This window comes from Thermobia domestica, chromosome 1, assembly GCF_964235325.1.
Source record: "Thermobia domestica chromosome 1, izTheDome1.hap1.1, whole genome shotgun sequence".
Classification (NCBI taxonomy): domain Eukaryota; kingdom Metazoa; phylum Arthropoda; class Insecta; order Zygentoma; family Lepismatidae; genus Thermobia; species Thermobia domestica.
Genome location: NC_137454.1, coordinates 205,866,992 through 205,879,077, shown reverse-complemented (window position 1 = coordinate 205,879,077; position 12,086 = coordinate 205,866,992). Strand labels below are relative to the sequence as shown.

Genomic DNA, 12,086 nt, shown 5'->3' with positions numbered 1-12,086 from the left:
GCTGGGTTACGTTGTTAACAGTGTGTGAGAGATTAGTTCCCCTAATTAAAAAAAAAATCTAACAAAATCGTATAAAAACGTTTTAAAAATATCCACGTTTTAAAAAACGGAAGAAATCGTTTTACGGGAAATAAAAACGTATAACGTACCAGAAAAACAAAACTTTATGGAAAAAACGTAAGATGTGGCAGCCTTATTTAAGCTATAGTTCTCGTTCTTCATTACTTCTGTTGCATAAGACGTTAAAGCCAAAGAGACTCTTTCTATCCATATGTAATCTCAATATATAAAGCAAGATACGTATATTTAAACCAAAAAAGGGGGCTTTAAAAAATCTTGGTTTTTGGAAATCCTGGTTCTACTACGGCGAAGTTGGCTCTTGTAAATCCCAAGAAGTGTGAGGATTACTTTTCTGTTGGATTTTTTTTTTTTTTTTTTTTAATTAAAGATTTGGGGCATAGGCGGCTACACAGTGAGTGCAGCGTTAATTGTGGTCTTTATTTTCCTACAACAGTTCATTCGGTTTTCAATATCTATGTTCGCGGCTCATGTTACTCCATCATGTTTCTTTCTGTTAAAAATCGATTTCTTTGAACATGAATTTTGAAAGTGTCATTGAAAACTCTATAGGCATGGTTCCATTCAGCATTAAATCTCTTGTGCTTCTTGAACTTAAAGTTGTTTATATTGTGATACATAAAATCTTATACACTTAGATTTTTTCAAATATTTCCTTCAGTATATAGTTTACAGCAGGCATGTGCGAGTTGGAACAAGGGTGGACCAATTACAGAGGACTTACTGGCGTCGAGGTCCGTATGAGACAATGAATATCATTTTCATAACACTCGAATGGCTGTATTTAATGGAGAAACTTGTTCATCCTACACTAACATCACAGGAACTGTTGTAATGATAACGAAAATATTTATTTACTAAAGAAAAGCAGAAAAATCTATTTATTTATAATTTTAATGGGGAATTGAATCCTTCATGTTCTGAACCAGACTCTCAATCTTCTGTGGTACAATTGATGTTCCAACGCGGATGATGTTTTTCAAGGTGAACATCAGTTATCCGGGAAATATTTGGTCTAGGAATTAATTCGTGCGGTTGGTACGCACACATTGAAGCTGTAGTACAAACACAAAATACATAAATACCTTAAGAAAAATATTGTCCATCGCTAGCCACCACTTTCGCCCATCTGTCAGGCAATGTACGGATTCCGTGGCGAAAGAAGTCCTCATCCTTGGAAGCGATCCAGTCAGAGACCCATGTTTCGATATCTTCTGAAGAAGTAAACCGCTGTCCAATCAAATCGTTGTTCATGCAATCGAACAAGTAGTAGTCCGAAGGAGCAACGTCTGGTGAATACGGCGGGTGGGGTAAAACTTCCCATCCGACATTTTCTAAATAGGTTTTGACCGGTTTTGCGACATGTGGGCGAGCGTTATCATGTTGAACAATAAGTTTATCATGTCTGTTCTCCCATTCTGGTCGTGTTCTGGCCAGAGCTTGCTTCAAACGCATTAATTGTCGTCGATAACGTTCTCCATTCATAGTTTCACCCGGTTGCAGCAGCTCATAGTACACCACACCTTTCATATCCCACCATATGCACAGCATAACCTTTGCACAGTGAATATCTCGTTTTGGTTGTGATGGACCTGGTTCACCTGGTTTCACCCAGGCCTTTTTTCGTTTAGGGTTCTCGTAATGGATCCACTTCTCATCACCCGTAATAATTCGATGCAGAAACCCCTTTCAACTCTGTCGTTGAAGCAGCAATTCGCAAATGGTTTTTCGTCTTTCAACGTCTGTCTTTCAATTCATGTGGAACCCAATGTGACATCTTTTGAATCATTCCCATGGCTTTCAAGCGTTTGGAGACTGTTGTTTGATCAACGCCTAATGCTGCTGCAAGTTGTTCCTGCGTTTGACACGAATCCTGCTCGAGCAATGCTGTCAATTGTTCGTCTTGAAATTTTTTTGGCTGTCCAGCTCGCTCTTGGTCTGCCAAGCCGAAATCACCACTTCTAAACCGTGCAAACCACTTCTGACACGTTCGCTCAGCTAGAGCATGGTCACCATACACTTCCACCAAAATACGATGACTTTCAGTCGCACTTTTCTGCATGTTAAAGTAATGCAGCAGGACACCCCGCAAAAACACTTTATCAGGCACAAATTGCGCCATGTTCACTTAACTACAAACTGGTGTTGTTGACGCTTTAATCCACTGCCCTATACTACGAACGATACGCGATGACAGGGGTTTGCAACACATGTGTGGATACACGGAACTGTGGGACGCTCCGTTCGTTGCGCCATCTCTTATCCACCCGCACGAATTAATTCCTAGACCAAATACTTTCAATTCTGTTTAAGATTATGTAAGAAGTATATATTCAATAAGGAGTCAGGCTGGCCGAACCGGGCCAGTCTGTTGCACATGGCTGGTTTACAGGTTGAGTATCCACATATGACTTTTCTTTAAATACGTGCATAAACGTGTTTATTACGTGCATGTTAGTATTTTTGTTTGACTCCGTCTAATCTGTTCACAGCGTGCACTCACACTATCAAAATTCTGCATCTGTTACTGATTCGGGGGTGTTCCCATTCCATGCTCTGGCGTTTGCTTTGTGGCTCGAAGTAATGGATTCATGTTTGTCTCCAGTGATGATTCGTTTCAAAAAGTTTGTTACTTAGCTTGACGTCCAGTTGAATTTGACAGATTGTCGCACGATTATGCTTTTCATTGAGTTGGTTTGGGACTCGTCTCGCACAGATTTTAGGGAATGTGCCTTTGTGCATATGGTTTGCCACTTCATCAATAGTCACTTGTCGGTTAATTAGAAGCGGGGGACGGACTTGCACAATGTTGTTATGAGTAGTGGATGTAATTGGACGTCCTGCTCGTTCCTCGTCCTCGAGTTTCATCTTATGTAGATTTCAGCTCCTATTACGTCTTCAGACCGTTCTCCTGTGATGTGAACGGACATTGGCGTAGCCGTATTTACTTTACGACAATGCAAAGTGAACTGAAGTGATAACGTTGAAGTCTGCCACAGGCAAATACAATGGTACCATCTATCGGCTAGGGGGCGCAGAAAGCCGTACATCCAACCTACAGACGCTTAAAACAAAAGTGCATATACCCTCTTATAATTAATACAACTGATATTCAATTTACAAAAATAGCCATTCTGTGCCAGTTTTGCCAGTTGGCGACAAGAGTTAGAACCATATGTTTGTTTTAATATATATTATTGCTGTTATTTGTTACTTCGGTGAGAATCTTTTGCGTTACGGCAGTATAATATATCGTTATTATTCTGTCGTCAGGCAAAGATAATGAAAGATAAGCCAGCCCCAAAAATGTACTGACATGAATAGAAATCGAAACACTTCTTAAGTATTAAATTGTTGCACTTTCCGTAGGATGGTATGTAGTTCGTTGAAGTGAGTCATAAAGTTGACTTCCTGAACGGATACTAGAGAAATATGATATTGCGGAAGGTGCCAACCCTTTCATTTCTTTGAATAATCCTTATATTGTATATCCTCATGTACATAGTTTCCAAAGTAGTTTAAATTTAAAATGAAAATGACTAATGAAAACGACTAAAGTGTTTGCTGTCTGGTGTGAATTAACCTAATCTTGAAGCTGTATAAAGGTTTGATGTGAAAAATGTTTAAATAACTCTCGTGCTTCTCTACGAAATCTTAAAACAAGTTATGGATATCGTGATGTTTTTTTTTAAAATTACTTCGATATTGGACAGTTGAATGAGTGAGTTGAAAAAGGTACACATTCTGCAAAATAGGCAAGCTAAATTGAGATTGCTATTGTGTTCTTCTAGGTACCTACACCCCTTGAGAGGAACAGGGAAAACATTCTTTAATTTTAGGTCCTCTGTTCTGAGATCTACGGAGACGTATGAGAGGAAAATAAACATCAAGTGTCGGAAAGTTGAGCTTTTTGGAATTGTGTCCCTTTGTAACATTTAAATAAAGCATGTGGCTTTCATGCTTGCGTAACATTTGCTAACGTTTGTAGCCAAGGTGCAACACTAATTTCACAGTTCACCGATAACTTGATTATCAATTAGATGCTTTAAGCAACCTGAGCATTTTCCATTTTCTTTTCTCAGAAAATGAGTAAAAGAAGAGATACGTAAAAGTATATGTTAGTACAAGAGAATTACAATTTTTAAAAAGTCATATATACACGTATCAGGAAAATGTACACACATGCTTCCGCTTTTTGAACTAATATTTCGTAGAAAAATGTATCGTGGGATTTTTAGCTGTACATTACGTAAATTTGTAAGTCGTAGCGTCTAGCAGAGATCAGAGATCAAGTGTGCAGGGACCCAAGATAACTATATTAAGCAGCTGGGTTTTCAATAATGTGAATATTTGTAAATTCACTTTATATTTTCCAAACTCGAAATAACTTCTGTATGTTAGATTTTGGAAGTATTAGGTCGTTGCCAATAAAATGTTCGCTGTAATATGTCTGGTGAAAAACTCATCTCAGCAACACAGCATAAAAATGGACTAAAGTCACGTGTCTAACGTCACAAACCCTGTATACATCCAGCAAATAAACTACTGTACCCAGTCAGTCAAGAGGTAGTACGTTGTTGAGCAGGATTTATGAATGTGCGTCATGAAAAACACACAGTTGCAAGTGATTTTCTTTACGAATTCAGACTGGGACATTTCTACACAGCAAACAGCAAAAAAACAATATTGTATTTGTGTGAGGAATGGCAAATGAACGCACAATTTGCCGTTTGTTTGTTAAATTTCGTTACGAGAACACAGCATTACAAAATAAGACCCTTGGAAAAGTGTTCGTATTATTGCGGACGAGTTAGTAGGCATGGTACCACTGTCTTTCAGAGCCTTTATGCAATCGGTCCGGTGAAAAAGTTGGATCTATCGGTGCGACATGAGTTGACACCTGCCAATAAGAAACGCCATCTGGAGATATGCAGTTCTTTGAGTGTAAGGAATAACCTGGAAGGTTTCCTGCATCGGATTGTCACTTCAGATAAATTTGGATTGCTTTGATAATTGTAAACAGTCACAGGACAATGATTGGATCGTAATCAACATCCAGGACAGTTTCCTAAACCACTTTTCTGTTCACAGAATGTGGTAGTACTGATATGGCTTGTCTGTGCTGAGTGATCCGTCACATCTTTCTCAGGCAAGATGCAGATTGTTACAATGCTGAACTCCATGAAATGCACCACAAACGTGTTCGCAAGTATCCCACAATGGTCAACAGACATAATGTGTTCGTAAATGGATGGTGCACTCTCTCCATAAATGACAGTATGAAACTTCCCCATCTACCCGTATTTCCCCGCGAATGATCAATTGTCTCAGAATGGAATGCCAAAGACCAATATCAAATATATCATCTGAAGTCAAATTTCAAACAAAACAAACAAGTCTATCTTACACAATAAATCATATTGATTGGAGCGTATCATTACACCATATCTTAATTTGGTGAGCTTCTTTATGTATATATGAACGGACTACAAATGTATTAAATATATGTGTTACTGAAAAATCGATTTTAACATGAAATCAGAGCTTCAGTGTCCTTCCAATTATTTCCGCTAACTTTTTGCCTTTTAACTTACCACTTAAATCCTTTACACACAGGATTGAAATAAGAAACTTATGAAACCTTATGTTTCGAAATTTACATAAACAGTTAAAATGTTTGTGCCTGTTTTTATGAGTATAAAAACCAGCCGGTATAAGACAGCTACATGAGGTCACAGCAAACAAAAAAATAAATTAAAAAAAGTAATTAATATGTTTCAATTTTTTATTTGGCTACACTGCGAAACGTATAACTTGATACTTGCTCTTTAGGAAGCTAGCTCCATTTTAAACTGGCTTTAGTATCTTGCTCAGAAGCGAAGAATGAATTCCACAACATAATTTTCGTCTGCTATAATCGGGAGTATTATGTATTGAATGCTTACATTAATGCCCTCGATGAGGCGTAGTTGAGAGCGGCTTCAATCCAGGATTTGAAGTTTTTTAAAAAAAATAATTAAAAAATGTCGAAAGATCTATGAAAATATTCGTGTATCAAACGGATTTTTTTTTCTTTCTACTGTGCGTATTAATATGGCATTTTAGTTTGAAAGGGGAACAAAATATTTTCGTGTATTATTGTTGATAAATATTAAAGGAACAGGATTGTAGTGTTTCAGTCTAACGAATCGATAACGATATAAACTGTCCCGTGCTTGTTGGCACTTACCCATTATTATCTTTCTGTACGTTTATTATTATTTCTTTAGCACGCAGCGGATCTTTCAAGCGAATTTTCATTTAACCATCCCATTGTGCGTCGTCATTTGTATATGTTCAGTTGTAAATTATTTGAGATCTCCATCGTTGTTATGTGATTAGCAAGGCGCGGGTTACTCGGATTTTATTTTCGGTAAGAGTGTATATGATCAGGATTCCACGTTAAGTTGTATACTCCGTCTCTTATAGCCTCAGTGCTGAAAGGAACGTTAAACTCGAAACCAACCAACGAAATTCATATTACTCTAAATTACATACATATCATCTACAATGAAAAATTGCGACATATTTGTGTTGCGTCGTAAGGCACTAAAATTCCACGACATAATGCAAGGATAGTAGACAAAAACTATCACCTTATCTTGTATTCTTACATACCCTGAGGTCGAGGGGCTCGTGCTAGAGTGCTTACCTCTGGTACGTAGCGTCGCTGGTTCGGTCCCAGATCATGCTAAGAGCACTTTGTGGTAGAAAAATCGTATGCATTGTTTTTCTCGGTGTTGTCCCGTTTCCTAGAACGTTTTATTTCATTTCCTATATGTGTTGTCCGCTTGATCGTGAGTTTAATCTCTGATATTGATACACGTGACTCAGATCCAGCTTTAAACTCTAGTAAAATCGTAACATTGCGGGAACAAATTATTTCTGTATATAAATACACACAAATAGTAAGTTGCACCATAACTTTGTTTAATACTCCTTTGTTTTTGTCTTCGAAGATCTCCGTGTGACAGGCCCGGGTTCGATTCTGGGAGTGTATATAATTCAGATCCTTCATTAAACTCGAAGTCTACATCTTACGTTACTTTGATGCTAAAAGGATCTTTAAACTTATATAAAATTTATATAAAATTTTTTAAAAAGTCGAGGAAAGTTACACAGAAACACTTGCATTAAAATTTGTTCTCACTGTAAACAGGTAAGCCGCAGGAACTAATGAAGGCATAATTATTCGTATATATATATATCTGTTAGATGTCAGTTGATACGTAAGCTAAAAGCAATTTAAATAGAATACCTAAAGACAACCAAAAGCTGTTGTGGTAGGTTGCCACAAAATAATTTTGATTTAATCCGTTCATCATTTGTTTCGGTAATCAGTCAATACTCCGAAAGGAACATAAAGGCTGTTTTCTCTTTCTCGTCTTTAGATGATATTTCTCTGACATGCATTGATTCAGAACTTTGGAAACTAAAGAAAGCAAGGATGAATATGGAAAATGGTACATGCAAAGCTGCAAACTTTGTTCATAAACCTATACTGAACTATTGGGGAGAACTGGTGAACAGTTTGAATTAGTTGCGTAGATCTAGAATAGTCTTTCTTTTTGTGTGCTTTCTTGTAAAACTAAATGTGTAATTATTAATGCAATAAGTTTAATGTTAAATGATCTGTATACAACGAATGTAATCATTTCTTTCCATAATGAAACAAGGAAAATAAAATTTAGAAGTACACTAGATTACATTTTTAATTGTTAGGCAGAATTCTGCATAGAGCAAAAATAAAAGTAGTATACAGTAGCTGGCAGAAGTATAGGATAAGTCATAAGCCATACCACAAAAAATGCACTTGAAATGGCTTATATATCGAATACGAAACTATGAAATTACTACAAGTTGTATCATAACATTAAGGTAGGTTACCTCAATCAAGTGTTCAAGGTATCCATCATTTTCGGTGTACAAAGTACATTTTTTAAAGTATAGAACAGCATATTACATTACTAATGTTGGATGACAATTTATCAAGTTGAAGAGTAATATGCTGTTTTAAAGGTTCTGATCCGTAATTCTTTCAGAAAAAAAGCATTATTCGCAGAAAACTCTGCACCAATAACTCAATCAAATCTTTTTAATTGTGGTCGTATAGTCACAACTTTTTAAGTGTGAATATAAGTTCATCCTTTGATAACTGTCTATTCATTGTAAACTTAATCAACAAGGTTTAAGTTTTATATAAAATCGCCTCTTACAACGTATTCACGAACCACGCCATAAGGTATTGCTTGCGTCATTGAGCTACTGCTACTTGCTATTAGTCAGTTGAGAAGTGAATAACTGCTAGTGTCAAGCGAATTATGGCCCATGCTGTATATATGCAGTCCACATTGTTATTTTACCAATAACTTCGTAACAGTGGACTAATTTGAATGTTGGATCCTCCGAGGGGAAGGTACACCATGATTTTATTCTGTAAATTCGAATTAAAATTACTAATTACAGTCAAGAGCTGTTTTGAGCGAATTTTTAATTTTGTAATTAAAGTGATCTGAACAGTTAATTGTATATAATTAAAAAAAAAAAAAAAAAACTGCGAGATGTCTAAGACAGGATTAATGTTTTATAAAATTATGTGTCACTCTCAACATGTTCACAGCATGAGGTCTTTTTATTAAGTTTTCTTAAAGATTTATGATCGATAATATTTTTTAAAAAATATATTTCTGTATTACTTAAATTATGATGATAGCGACTTCCTAATCTATTGTGTCAAAGTACGGAACCTGTTAGAGAATTAGGTTAACTAGAAGCCTAAATGATAATTGGTAATTTGGTATATGTTCTTACTCCACGTTAGTAACAATATAAAGTATTGTTGAAGATTGTTCTTTCGTAATTGAGTAGCCGTAAATCTACGAAAGCTTTCTCATATCAACTGTAAAGCGAGTAATTTTGTATGTTTGATAAGGTGTGAATCAGGTTTATTGTCCCAAAACGAAAAAAAAAAAAAAAAAAAGAAAAAGAAAAAAAAAATGAAGTATGATTCCCAAACCAAAACTGTTTATTTCATAGACTACAGGATACATACATGTATTAAAATTTCTTCAAGCAGACAGCATATTGGCCTTCTTTTCCTGTCACGCGCAGCAGCTTCTTGAAGTTGGCAAAAAGGCGTTTTCCGTGTTTTGTAGCCACCCTCTTCGAAATACGGGTCCAATTTCGCTTAAATTGCGTTATGTTCTCGCAAGGAAGCTTTTTATCAACCATTTCTCTCTTCTCCACAGTCCAGAACCGCTCAATTGGTCTACACTGTGGCACAGACGTTGGGTTGTCAACTCGTGACACATTTGAGATGTGATTGTTCTCCAAAAACTGCACGGTGATCTGAGCATAATGCGGTGATACCTTGTCCGGCCAAAATAAAATGGGCTGGGCAATGTTCAGACTATGTATCCATGGCAACAAAATGGTCGTAGACAATTGGATACATACATTTCACTGTTTAATGTTTTTTCGGTCACAAACGCTGGAGAAAGCCTCCCATCCTGTGTCAGTACCTGCCACACCATCATTTTCTTTGGAAATTTGGATTTCGGTTTTATCATGGCTTCCAGAGGGGGTTGGCACCCTGGGCAATAGAGACGTATTCATTAGCATTCATCTTTGAAGCCTCCCATTCGACTTTTATTTCATTATCGATGATGAAGAAAAAGTTACCTCCCGAAGTATGGCTTTCTTATACAATTTTGCACAATTTTTCTTTGCCTTCCCCAATTCATCTTTTCGTATTTTTGCCACTGTCTGTCTTTTTCGTGAGTGAATTCCGGCTGTTTGCCGATTTCTCATCACTGATGCTTGCGAAATGTTTAGTTTTAGAGCAGCTTGTCGCGTTGACAGATTTGGTTGTTTCACGAACACCTATGTTTTTTCCATCATCTTCTGGTTACATGTTGTGCGCTGAGGCCCTGAATTTGTGTTGTATCGAACTTTTACCAGTGTCAAGAAATCGTTTAATTACTCTGTTGATCCTTCTCACACACACACCTTGTTCTTTGAAGTAGGACACTGTCACCTGACGATCACAATTCTGCTCCTGGAAAAACCTGGCAATCGCAATGTTTTGCTTTTCCGTCCCTTTTGATTTAGGCATACTGCCCATGTGAATCGTACTGTCGCTATCACACACACATAGGTCACTGTACAATTTGAGTGCAAGGCGGCTTCACTCCTTGCTCCTGTTTGCAGTGGTGCCAACTCAAAGTTTGGGACAATAAACCTGAATCACACCTTAGTATGCCAATGTCCTAGTAGCACTGGTATACCAGTTTCAGTGAGAGCACTAAAATCAAGCAGTGTGAGGTATGTCAGTGCATGGATGCCCAATGGCAAAACCAGATTGTATTGGCAGTGCGGTCGTTCAACCAGCATTGATGCGAATACTTGAGGAGTTACTTGAATGGAATATGTAGGGGACCTTTTACTATTATTATTACTCGGCTTAATTCTTTCACACCGCGTCACTGTTTCGTTATGCTTTGAAGCAAACGATTACGCGAAACTCACATTTAGTAGTTTCCAAAGTTTGTTAAACATAATTCACACTATATTTTGTGGCCTGAAGTATAAATAGCATCAGTCCCTTTCAGTATTTTTATATCCAGAAACGGTTAACAATATTGAATATCTGCTTTAATAATGGAAACTGAAACACGAGGAATAACCCAAACAACAGAAACACTTTCCCAAATGTTTCTTGAAGATTTAGATTACAATTACGTAATTTAATTGAATATGTACACTCATGTCCAAAATTTTTGTCGCATGTCTATAAATATATTGTTGTAGGAATATAATTTAATAAAGAATTCGCCCGGTATTTCTTATAATGTTAGTATGTATATAATCGGCAAAGACATGTATGTGGTGAATTTCATGTCGAAAGAGCGGTAAATAAGAACAATAAAACGGAAATAAAACTTTCTTGTCCATTTAGCAACATTTTGTTTTACTTATTCTAGTTTTCGTATTTATAACTCTTATCCTATGAAATTTACCACAAATATACATTTCCCGATTGTACAATCTGCGGCAAAAAACCTGCAACATGAGCATATAAGTTTATTGTGAAATGACTAAGTCTTTTGCTCCAAAATAAGTATGCACGGGAGGAGGCCGAGGTTTATCCTGGCGTGATTCGTTCCACTTAGACGTTATGTTCATTCCCTGTGCTGTTAGGTGTAGTTTCACAATAAACTTACATCCTCATGTTGCAGGTTTTTTGCCGCGAATTGTACATATAGTATCAGTATAAAAAGTACACTGCAAAATCATTATTAAATTATATTCTTACAAGAAGACAATTATAGATATGCGACAATCATTTTGGACATGAGTGTACCTCATGCGCACCTACTTTCAGTTACATGCCTGATGCGCACTAAGTTCCGATAAAACGTATCCTTTGGAAAAGTCAATACTCGTAAATATTGCATTATGTTTAATACTGGTTAATATTGAAATGAATGCCAATTCTGTGATTACAAAAGCAAATCACATTGTTTTAAATATTAATGCAAATTTTACTTAAAAACTTGTTACAGAAGGTGGAGGAAGTAAAGAACTTCGAAATTAAAATATAGAAAATATGTGGAAAGATATTTATCATTTACATATGAAATACATCAAGCTACGGAGAATATCCGATCATCTCCGATCCGCATCCCGTAAATTTTGCCATATACTGGCTTAATCTGCCTACAATAATGGAAATTCTGTACTAAAAACCCTGATCACCCATTACTGTAAACATTTTGAAATTAATATTAATGAATTATACCTAAGCACACAAAAATGAACTTTGCTTCTATTATTTCAAGCTTAAAAAATTATTGACAAACTATTATATAGGACATCTATAACACTTGTTGTAATAGTAATAGTATTCTGGTGCGGTGGCAGACGCTTATTTCTTGCCTCTACTTCGATTCAAGCCAGTGCTGCTCCTT

At 36.5% G+C, this 12,086-nt stretch overlaps 1 protein-coding gene across 6 annotated transcripts in view; it reads left to right on the top strand.

Moving 5' to 3' along the window:
- The window catches only part of Isha (Insulator su(Hw) mRNA adaptor), a 183,647-nt gene that overhangs the window by 155,256 nt on the left and 16,305 nt on the right, over positions 1–12,086 (top strand). Inside the window, exon 21 of one of the 6 annotated variants that reach the window (XM_081769073.1) lies at positions 7,509–7,684. The exons of 4 other annotated variants lie outside the window; for them this stretch is intronic. In XM_081769073.1, coding sequence (XP_081625199.1) covers positions 7,509–7,657 — 149 coding nt within the window. In that variant the 3' untranslated portion in view covers positions 7,658–7,684. Of the gene's footprint in view, positions 1–7,508; positions 7,685–12,086 lie in introns of those variants that run through there. One more of the 6 variants, XM_081769063.1, reaches the window with a different exon arrangement.